General features: G+C 36.9%; 2 protein-coding genes across 3 annotated transcripts in view; one reads left to right on the top strand and one right to left on the bottom strand.

The window, feature by feature from the left end:
* The window catches only part of Zc2hc1a (zinc finger C2HC-type containing 1A), a 38,085-nt gene extending 34,438 nt beyond the window's left edge, over positions 1–3,647 (top strand). The window contains exon 9 of the mRNA XM_005361850.3: positions 1,668–3,647. Coding sequence (XP_005361907.1) covers positions 1,668–1,833 — 166 coding nt within the window. The 3' untranslated portion in view covers positions 1,834–3,647. The remainder of the gene's footprint in view (positions 1–1,667) is intronic.
* Positions 3,648–14,218: 10,571 nt separating this feature from the next.
* Positions 14,219–18,237, bottom strand: part of Il7 (interleukin 7) — a 39,450-nt gene continuing 35,431 nt past the window's right edge. For both annotated transcript variants that reach the window (XM_026786830.1, XM_005361858.2), the window contains 3 exons: positions 17,211–17,291; positions 16,063–16,194; positions 14,219–14,326 (listed from right to left, as the gene is read on the bottom strand). In XM_026786830.1, the coding sequence (XP_026642631.1) occupies positions 14,219–14,326; positions 16,063–16,194; positions 17,211–17,291 (321 nt within the window). The remainder of the gene's footprint in view (positions 14,327–16,062; positions 16,195–17,210; positions 17,292–18,237) is intronic.

Genomic DNA, 18,237 nt, shown 5'->3' with positions numbered 1-18,237 from the left:
TATTTATTTATTTATTTATTTATTTATTTATTTATTATGTATGCAATATTCTGCCTGAAAGCCAGAAGAGGGCACCAGACCGCATTACAAATGGTTGTGAGCCACCATGTGGTTGCGGGGAATTGAACTCAGGACCTTTGGAGGAGCAGGCAATGCTTTTAACCACTGAGCCATCTCTCCAGCCCAGCCATTAAGATTTTACAAAAACAGGAAGTCATTATCTGATAAGGGAAGGGATTTCTTGAGTAATTTAGTAAATACTGATTTACAGCAAAGGATGCATTTGATCATACTAAAATGAAAAAAAAAAATACAGTACTGCAAAAGCCCAAGGTAAATTGAAATCACACAACATAATGTGTAAGAGGAGGTTACTATATCCAGCCAAATGGGTCAGGCCTTTGACATTGTGACACTGTGTTGTCATCTACAAAGTTCATTTTTGAGATCACTACAGTTGACTTATCAAAAAAATGCAAAAAATGAAATCTTACAATATTTTAATAAGCTTGTGATTTTGTGTTGAGTCCCATTAACTGTCTTTGTCCACATGAGACCCATGGACACTGAGTAGGACTTGCCCGACAGTGGTGTGTGGGGATTTTCTACAAATACAATAGTAAGGGTGAAGCTATAGAATGACCAGCTCTGGGGCTTGGTGGGAGTAGAGGGCAGGAACTAGCATAGGACCTGTCCTGGAAATACCAATGCCAGAGAAATGCAAAAGGATATTTAGCCTCACAAACAGGAATGTGTATATATTAAAGCTATATAGGTAACCATGTTATACTTACTAAAGGTGAACACATGAAAACCTCGGCACAAACACAGAATGTGAGGATGAAGACCCTTATGTGTTGTTCCCAGCTGGAGCATAACTTGGTCAGCAATTGTGGACACAATTTAGTAACGCCTAGTGAAGTTGAAAGTTTAATATTATATTGAGATGATTTTTTTTTTTGTTTTTGTTGTTTGTTTTTCGAGACAGGGTTTCTCTAGCTTTGGGGCCTGTCCTGGAACTAGCTCTTGTAGACCAGGCTGGTCTCGAACTCACAAAGATCTGCCTGCTTCTGCCTCCCAAGTGCTGGGATTAAAGGAGTGCGCCACCAATACCTGGCTTATATGAGATATTTACTAATGGGTGTTCGTGTTCAATGTTTACATGATTTTTTTTTTACAGCTTGAATTAATTCTTAATATAGTTCACTGGCAGAAAGCTGGTTTATTTTTCCTTTGGTACTCTCCCTTTGTGTGTGTGTGTGTGTGTGTGTGTGTGTGTGTGTGTGTGTGTGTGTGTGTGTGTGTGTCCCCTGTTCAGTGAACTTCAATGATTGTACGAACTATTCCTTCTGGAACTACATTCAGGTGAGATTACGGAGTATTAAAACCCACGAGATGCTGATACTTGCTTCATTTTCATCTCGGAGTTTTAAGTCCAGGACAGTTTGTATCCTTCTGCCTTCACCTTTCCACATCTGGAATTACAGGGATGTTAGCATGACCCAGAGTTTTGTTTTGTTTTTTTTTTTGTAATTTTAGCTAGAATAATATTCACATTAAGATTTTAGTTCCTGTGTGTTAATTATTCGCTATTCTTCACTGGGTCATGTTAATAACTAGTAATGTGAGTGAAATTGATTCCTGCATTTCTTTCTCTACTTCTGTAGGCCAGATGGAGACTGTACATCTTCATTTAATGGTGGAAACATTAAAGGCGTTGAGGGAAATTCATCTGGACATTTACCAAAATTCTGCCATGAGTGTGGGACAAAATACCCTGTTGAGTGGGCAAAGTTCTGCTGTGAATGTGGCATTCGAAGAATGATTCTGTGAACAGAATCTCAGAAGCTAAGTGGCAGGCTAAGAATTGGATGATTATTGCTGCTTTGACGCCCAGGGCACTTATAGTTACATTGCGCTAAAGCTATTTACAGTGCCCTTTCCCCTTCTCTTTGGAGCATAAGACTTTGGCTGTATAATGTGTCTGTATGTATTTATAATTATATATGTATGTATATATATTCTGTATATAATAAATCTGATTTCTCCAGCCTGTGCCATTCAAAGAAATACTTAAGTACATGTCAGAAAGTAAGCTGATAAGAGACCAGTGTCTTCGGTATTGCTCTCCAGTTGTTTAAATCATTAGTATACTTGCACAGGCAACTCCACTCCAGTGATGAGCCTTGCATGCTTTCGGAGAACAAGAAGCCAGAATAGATGCTGTTGTTGGTGCCCATCTCCAGTAGCATCATAGGGGATGGGATACTGGAGATTCTGTTACTAAAGAGAATGTTGTGAGCTCATTTGCCCAGCTGGATTCTTCAGCAACTAGTGTTAAATTCCTTTAAAAAAAAAAAAAATGATGAAAAGGAAAATCTGAGGTCCATGTTGCTGGTAAATTCATGGATTATTGGTTACATAACCCAATTAAATTATTAAACATATAATCCTCCTTCTGTGAACATGTAATAATGCAATCTCCTTTTCAGAAATGGCTGACTTTATAAATGTAATTTACTCTGCTTAGAACTGAATGATTAATTTACCTCCATATGATTTGGACACATTTTCTTTCCACTTCCAATTGTGTTCTGAGATTTTATTTACCCTTCTTATGGCATAAATCCTTTGAAAAGTAGTTTTAGTTTACTACTACAGTCTTTGCAGTATTACACATAATTATATTACATATAATTATTTAAGATACAGTTTTTCTGTAAAATTTTGTTTGAAAATTTTATTTCTGTGTATGTGTGTTTGTAGGAAATTAATACATTTTAAAACAAAGCACCCTGCCCAACAAATAATAATTGTGGTTCTCATTAATTCTGAGCATGCAGGCGAAGCTGTTTTTAGTTTTTAGTCCCTCACGGTTCATATAGTTCTAAGTATTGAAAGAATACCTAGTTTTTCCTGTTCACATGTTCTTTAGTGCTTACTTTTGAAATACCATATATATTACAGAGAAAATGCACTGAAATGTTTTAAATAGCTGACTTCCACAAGCACAGCTCAGTATAGACGATAGCAGTACTGACTGGCAGGCCACTTTGGCAGTGTGTTTCCAGAGTCCTGCAGAATGGCTGTGCAGTCTGAACTTTGCCCTACAAAGGGACCCGTAACATTTTACATTGATGGGCTTCCTACTTTCTTGTTTGTTGTTTTTGATAAGGATGGATGTAGACATTAATTGCTTTGAATTTCATCTCTGAAATTTATTTACTTGTTGTTTTCTATTTTATTTTAATTTCTGAAGGGATTTTAAACTTGTAATGAGTTCTCATTTCATTCTCCTTATTCCTTCATGTTATTAGATTTTCCCTCTTGTTTGTTCCTTTTGGTCATATTGATAATTCAAAACTAAGTAGCTTGAATTAATAGTAATGAATTTAGAAGACTAAGACAATCTGGATTTTCGTCTTAGTAATTCCTTTTTGTGAAATCGGTTGCAAATATATAAAGAACTTTTAATTCATTAATTCATCTTTATCTAGCAATGAGCACTATTTCTTTCAGGTATGTTTTTAATTCATGTATTCTTTTATTCTACTTAAAGAATGGATGGATAAATCTTTTTGTTTGTTTGTTTCTTTGTTTTTGTTTTTCGAGACAGGGTTTCTCTGTCTAACAGTCCTGGCTGTCCAGGAATTCTAGGCCAGGCTGGCCTCGAACTCACTGAGATCCACCTGCCTCTGCCTCCGGATGCATAATCACCTCCCAGGAATCATTTTTAAATAAGCAGACAAGTTTGTTTGTCATTGACTGCTACAGTAGCAAGTGTTAAAAGCATACAACCTGGAAATCAGTTCCAGAGCCCAGAGATGACTACAGCCAGTATGTAGCTGAAGTATGCATTTGAAGCACGGTACGATTTTTAACAGCGTTCTGTGGTCCGTTCTTACTCTCATGTTGATGTGTTGTGCAATAGTTTTTACACTCTTCCTATGCACCACTCATTTTTATTTATTTGCACAATTATTTGCGAGTATGATAGAATGAAAAGTGATTGTAAGGTTAAACTAAAATGGAATATTGCTTATAGATTATTCTAAAAGTTATTCACTTAAAAAAACAAGACCTTTGTGACTGCTGTTGTCTCTTATTCACAGTTTTTTAAATTATAAGTGATATATTCATTTCGAATCAATAAAGACACAGACAAATTATTGGTTGTTATATTTATTGATATATTTTAGAATATAGGAACAAACTAGACTATAAATAAAATATTGAAAATTCCTTTTGTTTTTTATATCATAGTTTTTAATTTGTCATTTTTATGGCTTTAAAGAACATTTGTTACAAGTTTTTTTACCTATCTTTTTATTGATTCTCTGTGGATTTCACATCATGCATTCCAATCCCCTTCGTCTACCTGTCCCCTCGCTTCCACCCTCTTCCCTTGCAACTTCCCCACACACAAAAAATAAATGTAAAAACCAAACACAAAACAAAATCTCAGCATGGAAGCTGTAGTGTGGCCGAGTGAGTCACAGTATGTGCTTTAGTCTGTGCATCTGTACTTGTGTTCATTGTAGTGAGTCATTGGTCTGGTTTGAGGCCTCTGGTTTCCGCTACACCCTCAATCCTGGGGCCTCAGTGGTACTCCTCTAGGATGTCTTATTGCTGTCGTGTGTCCCAGAGGTCCTGTAGCTTAGGATCTACACCTTCACATGCTCCAGCAGTTATTAGAAGAGGTGGGTGTTGGAGTGGGCTGCCTTGTCCTGGTCGGGCCTGGGTGGTAGCTGGAATGGTCGGTGTGCCAGCTCTCCCTCACTGTCACCACCCAGGTGAGCTTTACAGCAGTGCCCCTGCTCACTGAAGGACTGTAGCAGACGGAGAGGAACAGACCGGTCCTGCTCTTCACACCCTCAGGTTTCAGGGCCCACTCCTGTTCCAGGTAGCAGACAGTACAAGGGAGGGGCGCTCTACTGCTCTTAGGCCAGAGGCCCGGCTCACCTAGCCTGTCAACATGTCAGCTCTGGTTGCTGCCCAGGCAAGGTATCCTAGTGTAGCAGTGCTTTTCTTTGCTCTGCCAGCTCAGACATAATGACAGGAAGACTTATTATTATGAAAGCTCAGCATGTAGCTTAGACACGTTCCTCACCAGCTCATAACCTAAATTAACCTATTTCTATTAATCTGCGTCCTATCGTGTGGCGTTACCTCTCTCCTGTCCAGGGCCTCCTGTTTCATCCTGGTGTCTCCTGGCATCTCCTGTATAACCAGATTCCTCCTCCTCCTTTCCATCCTTGCAAGTCCCGTCTATACCTCCCGCCTGGCTATTGACGGTTCAGCTTTTTAAAACACCAAGATAGCAGTACACCTTCACACAGTGCACAAATATCCCACAACATGCTGCCGCTGTCCTGTGCTGCAGCTGGCGAGGGGCAGGGACATTTCCACTCGTGTGGCCCCAGGGCCAGCTCTCTGACCTGCTGCAGGTGGCAGGGCATGAGGGCAGGGACAGCATTTTTCTTCTTAGACGATTTTAAGGTGTAGAAAAACTTATATCCAACAAAACTTTAAAACTGAATGCAGTAATATTTATAGATGAATACTATATAGTTTAATGGAAAATATTTATAATTAATACTTTGTTCACATTCTAAATTTTAGGAAAAGTGCCTCATCTAATGAAAATACAGCTATTAGACACATCTCGTTTGTATTCAGTTTTTCTCCTGAGCTAAAGAAGAATGCTTTTTTAAACTAGTAGTAGAAGCTCAAGCAGTAAAATTCTAATAGAAAAAAAAATACAGACTTCATCATGCTTGGGTATTTACTTAGATTAAACGTACATGTATTTTATATGGTAAGTATATTTTCAGGACTGAAGTCAGCTGATTTTTGGAATGGATTGTCTTTTTGAGAATATCTGAAAAAAGCATTAAAATTAGAAATAGTACCCTCATTTTTGCTTAGGAACATTTTGATTAAATATTGAAATGCTCCTTATTGAAATACTCTCTTACATGTGAATTGCTCTTGATGCCACTAGAGGGTGCTTTTGTATATTTTACTCTTCCTAGCCCCAGTTATCAAGGTTTCTCAGTTTTGATTTTGAAAGGTGAAATTTCAGAGATTTATGAGCTATTTTTTGGTGTTTCTCTTAGTTTTAGAGATCCCTATATTGATACCTTAAAAAGCTAGGCTTACTATTTGGAGCACCACCATGGGAGTAAGTTAAAGAAATAATTAATATCTATTGCCTTTCAATGATTTTTAGCAAAATACCATTCTAGAATATCGCCTGCTGACTATTGCTTTAACGTTTCACTTTAGTTATATGAACATGATGGCTAAAGGTAACAAATTTATATTCAGTTGCTAAGAAAAATTCTTTTAAATTGTGCACAAAATGGTCCGATTTTGTTAAAAGTACAAATAAAAAGTGTGAAACTTTTTTTCTATATTTTGCCTGCTTCTACTACAAGACTATTTGGTGAATTTTATTTAAATTTCATTTAAGTTGTGGACTTTCTAAATGAATGTAGTATGTGTATACTCTATGAAGCAAATAAAGAGGAAATAAGAGGAAAACTGCAGTTTTCAGAATTAGCCACTCAGGTGTGACAATATCTTATCTAAAACTCCTTCCATTGAATTCAAGCTTCGGTAGGTATAAGTGATACCTTTGTGATCTGATTAAGCTACTTAATTTTTGCAATGACTTACTGTGAAAAAATGCAATTAAACCTACGTCAGATTTTAATGGAATGAAGAAATTTTCCTGAATTTGACTCAGATTTCTAAGCGGTTTGTTTCATTTTTGGTGCACCCCTTTTTTCCAGTGACTTTTACTTTACTTGAAAAAGAGTTAAACTTTGCTCCAGCAGGTAGTAGATGTTGCTCTTGCTTCTCTTGACTGGAGTGCTGTGCAGCATTGAAATAATTCAAAAGTTTTTCTACTATGTTTTGTCTCCCAATTATTTGGGTCAAGAAATGTACTTTAGAAAGTAGGAAGTTATTTTGTTTAGTAGTCTCCCCAAATTTACATTACCTTTTGGGAAATGTCATGTAGACCTCACAAGAAAGGATATTTAAATTTCATTTTAAACACTAATTTCTCAAGTCTTAGTAAAGATGCCATCTAAATTAGTTTTTCAAAATAATAATTTTAGGATACATTGTACTGTAAGATAAAACAAAGATGCCTCTTAAGTGAGCATGACACTTCTGCCATTCTGATACTCTGTGCGTTCTGTAAGCCCTGCCATAGTTCCCCGTGTCTGTAGAATAACAGACTGTCCCTGATACCGTCACCAGGGAGCTCTTTACCATGGATAAAAACTTAGACTCACTTCACCAGTGTTCAGTAGAAGACAAGAAGCAATATAAGAAATTAAGCACTGCCTAAGTAATATGTAAAAGTGAAAAAGTTTGAGCCAGGCGGTGGTGGCGCATGCTTTTAATCCCAGCACTCGGGAGGCAGAGGCAAGTGGATCACTATGAGTTCGAGGTCAGCCTGGTCTACAAGAGCTAGTTTCAGGACAGGCTCCATGGGACCACCTAATCCAACTAGCCTAGTCAGCATGAAAAATACTGTGATACCTAAATTTGCTATGTTTCTGAATGGACAACTTTCAAGCATGTCTGTCTGGCTTTCCTAAAGGTTCTTTTAATTTATCAATATATTTTAATAAATGATTGTCTTTAACTAGACTGGTGTCTGCTCTTTTGTATGTAGAAACTTCAGCCAATGTGGTCTTAGTTCACAGTTACCTTCTGCAATGTGTGTGGTTCTGAAACTAGTACTTAAGTCCATATTGTTTAGTAGGAACTCTGAAATACACTGAATTTAGACACCTTCTCCAATTTAAGTCTGCTGTTTGGTAATCACAAATTGAATCTTAAAAACTACACCTTGACTATACTTCTATTGATAGCATAGGAATAATTTATAGATGATTATTAGTATTACATATAAAAATGTTGCCAAGATGGATGATGCTAAACAAGCTCTTTGGTGTAGGAGGTTCTTTTGTCTATGTGTTGCTTTCATTGGTTGAATAAAGAAACTGCCTTGACCTTTTGATAGGGCAGCACTTAGGTGGGCAGAGTAGATGACTGAATGCTGGGAAGAAGGGCAGATGGAGAGCCACTATGGAGCTGACAGGTCAGACATGCTGAATCTTTCCCGGTAAGCCACGACCTCATGGTGAAACACAGATTAATAAAAATGGGTTAAATCAAGATATAAGAGTTAGCCAAACAGAAGAGATAATGAATACAGTTTTGGTGTGATTATTTCGGGTGTAAGCTAGCTGGGCAGGAGGGAACAAAGGGTCCCCCTCCTCTCAACATCTTGGTACATTATATAATTGATTATATATGTACATTATATAGGACCTATTTAAATACCTTAGGTGCAATGAACAAGGAAGTAAATTGTGAACTTTGGAAATTCTAATGGAGGAAGATTGAAAATACAGATGAATATATAGTTTATAATAGGTTTTGAAGCTGCTGTGGAGAAAACCCAGGTATGGGAGTGATTAAGACAGAAGACGGAAAGGGAAGTGAAGGTGAGTTGCATTTTGGTAGGACATTTAATGATTTCATTGAGAAAGTAATATTTGAATACAAGCCTTAAAACTGACAGGGTGACCTAGTTTTTTATGTACCTGTTTATTTACCTTAACTTCTAATTGCTTCTATTGATGATTATTCAATATGCTTGAAGCCTGTGGAAAACCGGTACTTCCGGAATGAGATGAACATTGGCACAAAAGAGATAATTGGTCATAGCAGTGTAGCTTAGTTTATAGAGTGCTCACCTAGTCCACAGAAAGCCTTGGGTCCATTCCTTCTAACAGCATGAAATGAGCATCAGTGGCACATTCCTGTATTCCTGGCACTTGGGAGATAAAGTCAATAGGATCAGGAAGCCAAGGTTATATTTAAGCCTGTCTAAAGACCAAATAAACAGAACGGAAAGCCAGACTGACTGACGTCAGGTAAGCTGGGAATAAGATGGCATGATTTGAATGAGGCGTGTTCTTGGGTGTCTAGGTGATTAGAAGCAGAAATCGTCATCTTCGCTGACAGCTGGCTGGGCCACTCTGTGTAGTGCTCGATTTTAGATAAGTACAGCGTACAGATGTAAAGTGAGGGTGCATTTCCTCACCACACAGTGCCTCCCTCGGCCCACGAATCTCTCATCCTCTAGGCGCTATCATTAAAATAAAACACTATTTACTCTTGGTTCAAATATTTTCTCTTATTGTGGAGGCAAAGTTTAGTCATTGATTATGCTTCGATGTTCTAAACATCCACAAATGAGCATTCCTTTCTTGTCTCATTAACTCTAAGACAGTTTTAAAGGGACTTTCACATGGAAGAGACAGAGAGCCTTCCAATCTGTTATCTTGAGAAGAGTTTGCAGCAGATTACATGTGGGTTAGAAATACTGTAATCCTCTCAGTTCCGGTGTCTGTCCTTCAGCAATATTTTTGCTTCCCAATGCCCAGGGTAACTTTATAACTATTTCATATTCATTAGTGCAAGCTCCTATCGGAGCAGGACTCAGATTGGCACACAGCAGATCAATCAGTATGCTCTCTACACAATAGCATCAACTACAAATAACTAGATCTTACCATGTTGTTCATAATAACTTCAAAATCCAGGACTCAAGTAATCCTCCTGCCTCAACCTCCTACAAATGTCCATCACTATTTCCAGCTGTTTTTATATATGGGTACTGGATGGCAGTTGTCAGTGATCTGTTCACCTACCTGTTTCGTTGTCTTGTGTTACAGTAGCTTCATAGGTTCTATTATTGACTGAAAATCCAGGCTGAAAATTGTCACAGAAGTAATAGACCTCAAAATACTATGGAGATTTTTACGAGCAGAAAACTGTTTCTAGTCATGTTATCTTACTTTTGTTACAGAATCATATCATGTCCATCTTTAGCAAATTGCATTTCATTATAGAATGTTTTACATAATTACTTAAATGAATTTTAGTAAGATATTGGCAGAATGCATTTCAACTGTTTATCCGTTAGCCTCATCTTTTTTTGTTTTTGTTTTTTTTGAGATGGGGTTTCTCTGTAGCTTTGGAGCCTGTCCTGGAACTAGCTCTTGTAGACCAGGCTGGTCTCGAACTCACAGAGATCTGCCTGCCTCTGCCTCCCGAGTGCAGGGATTAAAGGCCTGCACACCACTGCCCAACTATTAGCCTCATCTTTGCCCGTAAGGTGCTTAATTGACAGCAAAGATGATACATTCTTTCAGGGGTTATAAAACATTTTAAGCAATTATGTGATAATTGTTTTTAAAATAAAGTACTAAGATTGATTTTGTCAAGTCATAATGTGTATTCCTTAAAATAAAGTCCTAAGAACTAACAGAGCCAGTAGCAGTTAAGGATAAAGGAAGTCAGTGCTGCTTACAATTTCAGAAGGGTCTGCGTAGAAAATTTCTTTTTTTTCTTTTTTTTAATTTATTTATTTATTAAAGATTTCTGTCTCTTCCCCACCACCACTTCCCATTTCCCTCCCCCTCCCCCAATCAAGTCCCTCTCCCTCGTCAGCCCAAAGAGCAATCAGGGTTCCCTGACCTGTGGGAAGTCCAAGGACCACCCACCTCTGTCCAGGTCTAGTAAGGTGAGCATCCAAACTGCCTAGGCTCCCACAAAGCCAGTGCGTGCAGTAGGATCAAAAACCCATTGCCATTGATCTTGGGTTCTCAGTAGTCCTCATTGTCCGCTATAGAAAATTTCTAAGTAAGAACTTAAACAGATAAAGGCTCCACTAGTACAAAGCATGATAAAGCCAATTGGATTTAAAGAGAGGCGTATTTACGGGAAATCCTTAGCGTCAGAACTACTTGTAAGCGAAAGCAGATCCTAGGAGAAAGATTTCCAGTTCAGGGCTACCATGACTCAGCTTTACAGGGATTATTGGATGAAGAAAGGTCAGTCACCAGTCAGGACTAAGGCAGAGTTAGGAAGGACAAACAAGTCTTGGTGTTTGTTACTTAGCATGGTGACTAGCCAGTACTTTACATTTCAAAAAAAAAAAAAAAAAAAAAAAAAAAAACTAACAAAAAAAAAAAAAAAACAAACAAAAAAAAAACTAGCAGAATTTTTTAATGTTTTTCACCAAAAAAAATTAGGAATAATTATTTGAGGAACTAGGAATGCCTCCCTTGATTTGAACATTGCACAATGTATATACACATTAAAACAGCATGTGGTATTCTGACTGTGGTATTGTACAATCTTTTGTGTCCTCTTAAAAAATAATTATCCCGTGCCAGAGAGAAGATGGCTTGTCCAGTGATAGTACTTGGCACACAAGCATGACCTGAGGTGGATTCCTGGAGCCCACCTGAAAACCAGATGTACACATCTGTAAACTGTTGGTCTCCTATGGAGAGATGGGAGGCAGAAACAGGAACAGTTAAAAAACTCACCGGCCAGCTATCCTGGGAGTAAGTACACAGACGAGAGAGCCTCCCTCAGAAACACGGTAGGACAGGATTCACCCCTTAAAGTTGGCCTCTGACACCCACATCATGTGCGTACACACCTGTACTCACATTGGAGCACAAAAAACCATTTAAAAAAGAAAGTAATTGCCTTAATTCTAAGGAATATGTCATTTGTATATTCCTTGAAGACTTTTAAAAGTATTTACTTGTAAAATTTTATAATATAGTGCTATTATTTTGATCTTTTATCAATCGTGTTGACCTTACATTGTGCTACTGGCTTTTATTAAACAAATGGCATTCGATAATCAAATAGCTTTTTGAAAATGGTGAATTAATGTAAAAGTTTAAAGTTGTATCAAAGAGAGTGTTTAAATACATTTTTATAAATTGTGAACCTCCAGTTTATCACAGAAAAAGTTTAATCAGCACATAGACTCTTATTTGTTTTATTTACTTTATTTATTTAAAATAAAATTTTCATTGATGTTATTTTGCTTTTCCCCCCTCTGTAGCAGAAAATGCTCATTTAAAACATTTACATTCATATTGATTAAAACATTCATAGAGACAATCCTATAATTGTAGACTTAGAATAAAAATATACTCACAATGCTCAGTGACCAGACTCCTTTGCCACTCTACTTCACTAGTAGCTGGGAAACACTGAGGGAAACAGGACATAAAAGTGTGGATTCCTTCTAAAGCACTTAGCACACACATTGAATGAACTGTTGGAGCAAAAGTTTTGCCCACAGTTCAAGTCTTTTATGAATAAATAGTAAAAACCAAGGAAGAAATTTGAATAAATTTTAATAAGCATTTAAAACATTGTCTTTATTTTGCCATAATCAGAATATTTTTGGTACTGATAGGGAGCATTACAGACATCTTGCAGGTTTAGAATTTACCTTTAGATGCAAATGTCCTCAGTTCCCTAGCTAATGGCTTACCCATTCTACCACTTCTTCAAGGTAGGGGACACCCACTTAGTAGACCATATTTTATCATGGAAACAACCCACTTAGCCAAGTCCAATAAAGAAATTAAATTTCTTAAAGTATCATTTGTTCTGACAACTGTAAGAACTGTTTTTTGGGCAAACAGTGATTATGAAACAAACTTTAAACAATCATTTCTCTCAAAACTGTGCTAATGCCAGCTATCTGTACCATGGAGGATGAACTCCATGTGGGTTGGGGGAAGAGGAAGAGCAAAAGGCATGGCCACCACATGGAACATCAGTGGAACATGTGTAAATCACATACAAACATCCAGCACATGGTTACATGCTGCAGTTGCTGGACAGAGCAAAACAAATTGAGTTCAGCACAAGCAGACTGCAGTCTCTTTTAGAGATGAGACCTCTGCAGTGTGGTGCTCCTCACCCTTACAGCTGAAGAGAGACTGCAGGCCATCGAAAGATGGAAACAGGTATATACATAGGATATACACGGATGTCCTGTAAAAGACAGAAATTTACGTAACAAAAGTAGTGTTCCTAACTGAGCATATTGGCTCATGTCTGCAATCCCAGCACTTGGGAAACTGAGGCAGGAGTATCATAAATTCAAAGCCAGCCTGAGATACAAATGAGACACTATTACAAAACAGGAAATTGGTATTTCTTCTGTTAACATAATTGTAGGGTCTTAGTTTCAGGCTATTCTTGGTACTGGTGTGTTAAAAGATAAGTGTTAAATGAAAGTAGCATCAAGTGGCAATTCGGCAGCGAATAAACCTTTGGGATTAAGTGAGCCTGACAGTGTTAACATGAGTTACTTACTTTAAAAGGAGAAACTATTCAAAGTAGGCAATTGGTAGTATTGTATGAAAATATTTTATATAGAGATGTCAAAATTAAATATATACATTAATTAAACATCTAACATATATTATTATCTTGAAAATATACTTCCCAAGTTGAAAATTGAGTATCCAAGATTTAGTATACATCAATGACAAAAGTGACTGAATACTAAGGTTCAGTATCCAAGCTTTAGTATACATAAATGACAAAAGTGACTGAATACTAAGGTTCAGTATCCAAGCTTTAGTATACACCAATGACAAAAGTGACTGAATACTAAGGTTCAGTATCCAAGCTTTAGTATACATCAATGACAAAAGTGACTGAATACTAAGGTTCAGTATCTTTGGAATAAGTGCATCTCTAGCTTTAAAAGTTCTTTCATTTAAAAAGATGTGCTATGTTCTTTACTGAAGGCATGTGTTATACGTTCATGTTTAACATGTTTAACTACAATTTTTGATATCTGTCTTAAGTGTCTTAAGCTTTTTTTTTTTTTTTTTTTTTTTTGCCGCTGCTGTTTTATGCTGTGACTGTCTTGTTTCCATGAGCAGTTTTCATCATTGTGAGCCCTAAAGCATTTCCAGCTTACAAGGCAACAGTTCCACTCTTCAGATGGGTCATAATGCACCGTGGGCCATCACATCATTTTGATGAGAAAACAGTGGTGACTTTGAATCCTTGTAGGCTTTATTTTTGTAGATACATTATCTTCTAAAATATTTGGGAAACTTTAAAAAAGTATTGCAGATGGCACGATTGCTTTGCAACATCAGTACAGCTGATCTCTGTCCATATGTATATTCTGACTGTATTGTTTGTGTCCATCTTCTAGTACCTTACTGTGCATTTCCCAGGTGCACTGATCACTTGGCCAGGAGACATCCAGCAACTTCCAGGAGGATTCCAACTCTTCCATTGTAGAAACTTGAGGTTGCAACTCCAGCTACATGTCCTACGTTTATATGCCACCTTTCAAGATTTTATTCCAGCAGGTCTTTATCTCTCTTAGCAGTCTCTTTAGGAAACATGGGTCATTCTTTTTCTGGTCCTTTGGACTTTTTTCTTCCTAAAGAAATAAATCCATAAAATTTAATTTACTATTTTAATAAAATGCATCTCAAAATATTTGCTTTTCATTTTTCATCATATTAGAGTATTCCTAACATTTCGTAATGGATGGCAACTCTTGCATGCCATCTTAAAACTATGACCTATGATGATTATGATTTCTAACGAACAGGAAAGGCCAGTCTACTTGTGCTCATCATTTCATTTGTCGCTTTCACCCTGCGTCAGTGTACACAAGAGTTGAAACATTCATAAAAGATATAGTTTTTACATGATTTAATTGAATATGTAAAAAATTTTAGTGAAAGTATTCAACACCAAAAATAATTAGATTAATAATAATTTGTCTGATTCAACTGGTACCTTATTGTCTGCTACAAAACATAGTGCTTACTAAAGTAGGACTGCTATCTGCCTCATAAGTTGGTTTTCTCACCTCATTAAGAACTTTTAAATGCTATTGGGACAGTGTAGAGAAGAGGTGCCTGCATACAGCAGATTCTGGAGGGTGGTGGCCATACTTCCTCTGAGCCATGTGGCATGGTATAATGAATGATTCCTCACTTAGTGAAGAACCAGTTATTGAATATTTTCTAGGACAGATATTACTCTCAGCGCTCCACATATTTTACTTTTTTCTCTTTACTTGATAACCCTACGACCTTGATGATTTCACCTCTGTCCAGAAATGAGGATACTAAGTCACAAAGAGGGAAGAGCCAGTGGTGACGCACTAGTAATGGCTACATCTTGAACTCATCTCTTTTTAATTTAGTCACAAATTCATATCTCTACTAGTCATATGCTTAAGTAATACCAGCATGTAGCTTTTAAATAACTTCAAAGAGTCGATAACAGATTTTGAAGATAGATAGGGAGAAACTTTTTTTCAGTGGGGACAACAGAACATTCTTAAAGAACCGTGGAAGTACACTTAACTAACTTGCTATATGTGGATAGGAGAAATTAAGTAGGTGCTTCATGGTATTAGTGTTGGTATAGTACACAGCCATAGGTTTCCCATCCTTGAACACACTGCAATTGAAGTTTGCTTGAAGACTGTGAGGGGATGGCACTGAAGATGTGCACATTCTTTCCTGTCGTTGTTCTTCAAACTGCACATCATAACAACTAAATATTTATTATTTACTTTCCTGTCGGCATTTTAAGAAGTCCACATGCAATTTAGAACATATAGGAGGATATGTGTAGGTTATACACAGAAACTCCATCACTGGCTGAATTTTGTGTGTGAGGAGATTTCCCCACCATTCACCATGAATGGTATGTACAACAATACATAACATGGGAAAAGTTGGTGGGAAAAAAAAACATACTTTTATCTCTGAGATTCTGCAGATTAAAGTATTCTAAACTTTTCAAATTCTTAGTCCCAGGCTCTTTGCATCTTGCTCCTGTCTTACATATTTGTGTACTTTGAATTTTATAATTCAAGTTGGAATGCCTAGGACTTCCTAATGCCCAGTGTATGCAAACTCACCTACTGCCTGTGCTCCCGTGTGTGTGTTCATCAAAACAATAAGAAGAAAGAATCCATCACCCACAAGCCAGCATGCTCATTGTTCAATGTCCCAGACTGGTTAGGATTTTCAAGCAGACTCAAATGGGCTTTCTGACTTTGTAGCCAGGGCAAGAGAGCTTCCCTTTGAAAGGAAATGGCATCATCCTAACAGATGATGGATATTTGGTTCACATTAAACAACCCACGCTTACCTTGCTTGTGCAGTTCACTAGTGTCTGTGTGCCTTGGGAAACTGTTAGTAAGTGGATATTGAATTCTTCACTGATATTCATTTTAAGAAATTGATTCAACTTGCGAGCAGCACGATTTAGAAAAGCAGCTTCCTATTGAAAAAGAAATCAAAAGGGCTGGGTAAGAATTTTAGTTTGTCAATTAACATAGAGCTAGAGCCCTGTCCCTTAGTAAAGCCCCACCTCCACCCCAGCTTTCTATTCTGGTTAATCACGTGACTGACAAGTAACAGGAATGAAACTGCTTGGCTCTGAGGAATCAGAACATGAAGTGCCTACACTTTGGTTTAATGATTATCTGGCTTTTAAATAGTCGTTTCTCCACGACGTACATGTGGCTTTATTGTTTGTGGGTGAGCACATTGCAAGACTATATACTTTTAACAGGATAACCAAAGAAGAAGGCTGCTGGAGACACGAGCGAGGAAAGGTATGTACGGGTTGTCTTGCTACCATTTTTGAAAATTAGAGTTCTGGAAGAATAGCTGATAGTAATATAAAAAAAAAGAAAGAAAAAGAAAAGCCGTGTAACCTCAACCATAGGCTTTTCTGATAAATTAGTTAATAAATGAAAAGAATTGATGGTTTTGTGATACTGTGGTGTTAATAGCTATGTTTTGTAGGAAGAATATTAAAGAGCATCTCTTTTTCTTTGGGGAAAATTACAAACTTAAAAGTTTTTTTTTCCATTATAATTGACCAACTAGAGTTGATTTGTGCATAAATTTCAGCAAATACTAAAACAAAAATTTCAAGTTGTCTAAAACTAGTGAGTTGGTGTGTGTGTGTGTGTGTGTGTGTGTGTGTGTGTGTATTGCAGTCACTTTAACAAGACCATACATTTTTTTGGTGGAGGAGACATTTGTGCCTTAATATTCAGTTTTTAGTATTTTCAATGTAAAAAATAGGAAAGTAGAAGAACAAATTATCGACTTTTTAATCTATCATAGAGAGGATATTGGTAAAATTAATATACAATAGACCACAGTATAATATAATAGATGAATAATGATCCTGTTATTAAGATAAAAAGATAGTGGCATTTATTTCATTATCTAACAAGTCTGTACAAAATCAAGCTCATATGATAAATTCCAAATTATCATTACCTTTGCATCATCACATGGATGTTTTTTAAAAAAGTTTGGTTCTTTATTTGGGCAGTTGTTACCATTTCCTGTCATTTTGTCCTGTAATAAATAATATAAAACAATATGGTTAACACTGAGGATGTCCCTAGCATAGTTGCAAAATGACATTTTAATATCTGGTATTAATATGAACACTTTATGGAAGGTAAATTTGCCTGATTCTACTAACAAGGCATCAAGAATAGTGTTCTTTACATGAAAAATAAGGAAACATGTACAGGATCACCTCAAATAAGATTCAGAAACTTTTAAGAACAAGTTGAACTAGCTCTGTCCAACAAACTAGCAATACCAGGCTCTTGTACTTTTCCAAGACTCCAGACGGCTTTAGTCGGGTTGATATTGTGGAAACAGTAAACCAAGGAAGGGCAAGATTAGTAAAGGGCTTGTGATGTTTGTCTGCCACTCAGGAAATTGTAGGTTGTTCTTATTGCTCGTACAAAGGATGAAAGCTTTGCTGGCTTCAAAATACATGTTTTACTCTTTTACCCATAAACAGTTGTGCCTGAACACATAATTGTTTAAAGATTCCACACTTAGTCATAGCCCTTGTTCAAAGTTTTCTGCACACCCTGAATTGAAGCTATTTAGGGAATAGTGACTTTGTTTCCTGTGGTATTTGGTGCATGGGTTGGTCACTCCTTCGAGCATGGAAACGTCTCACCTTTGGAAAAGCATGCTTTGGAGATGTGTCTGTGCCAGCCATGCAGTATGTAGTTCATGCTCTAAACATGACAGTTGCAAGACATGTAATTCCTAAAACTATCCGCGAATAATAGATAAACATAGTAAGAAATTATTTGTCTATTAAGTCATTTTTCTATCTCCTTTTATTCAATCACAAGAATAACATCAATTTGTATATACAGTTTTCTTTGGTTACACATAGAAAATCTCATATGAAATACGTCACCCAGTTAAATTCTTGAAGCATTCTAGCAAATTTCATAACAGTATTTTAGAATCCTTTTTGGTTGGACCAATG

Source organism: Microtus ochrogaster, linkage group LG5 (assembly GCF_000317375.1).
Source record: "Microtus ochrogaster isolate Prairie Vole_2 linkage group LG5, MicOch1.0, whole genome shotgun sequence".
Taxonomy (NCBI): domain Eukaryota; kingdom Metazoa; phylum Chordata; class Mammalia; order Rodentia; family Cricetidae; genus Microtus; species Microtus ochrogaster.
Note: the sequence above shows the minus strand (reverse complement) of the source record. Positions and strands in the feature narration are given on the sequence as shown.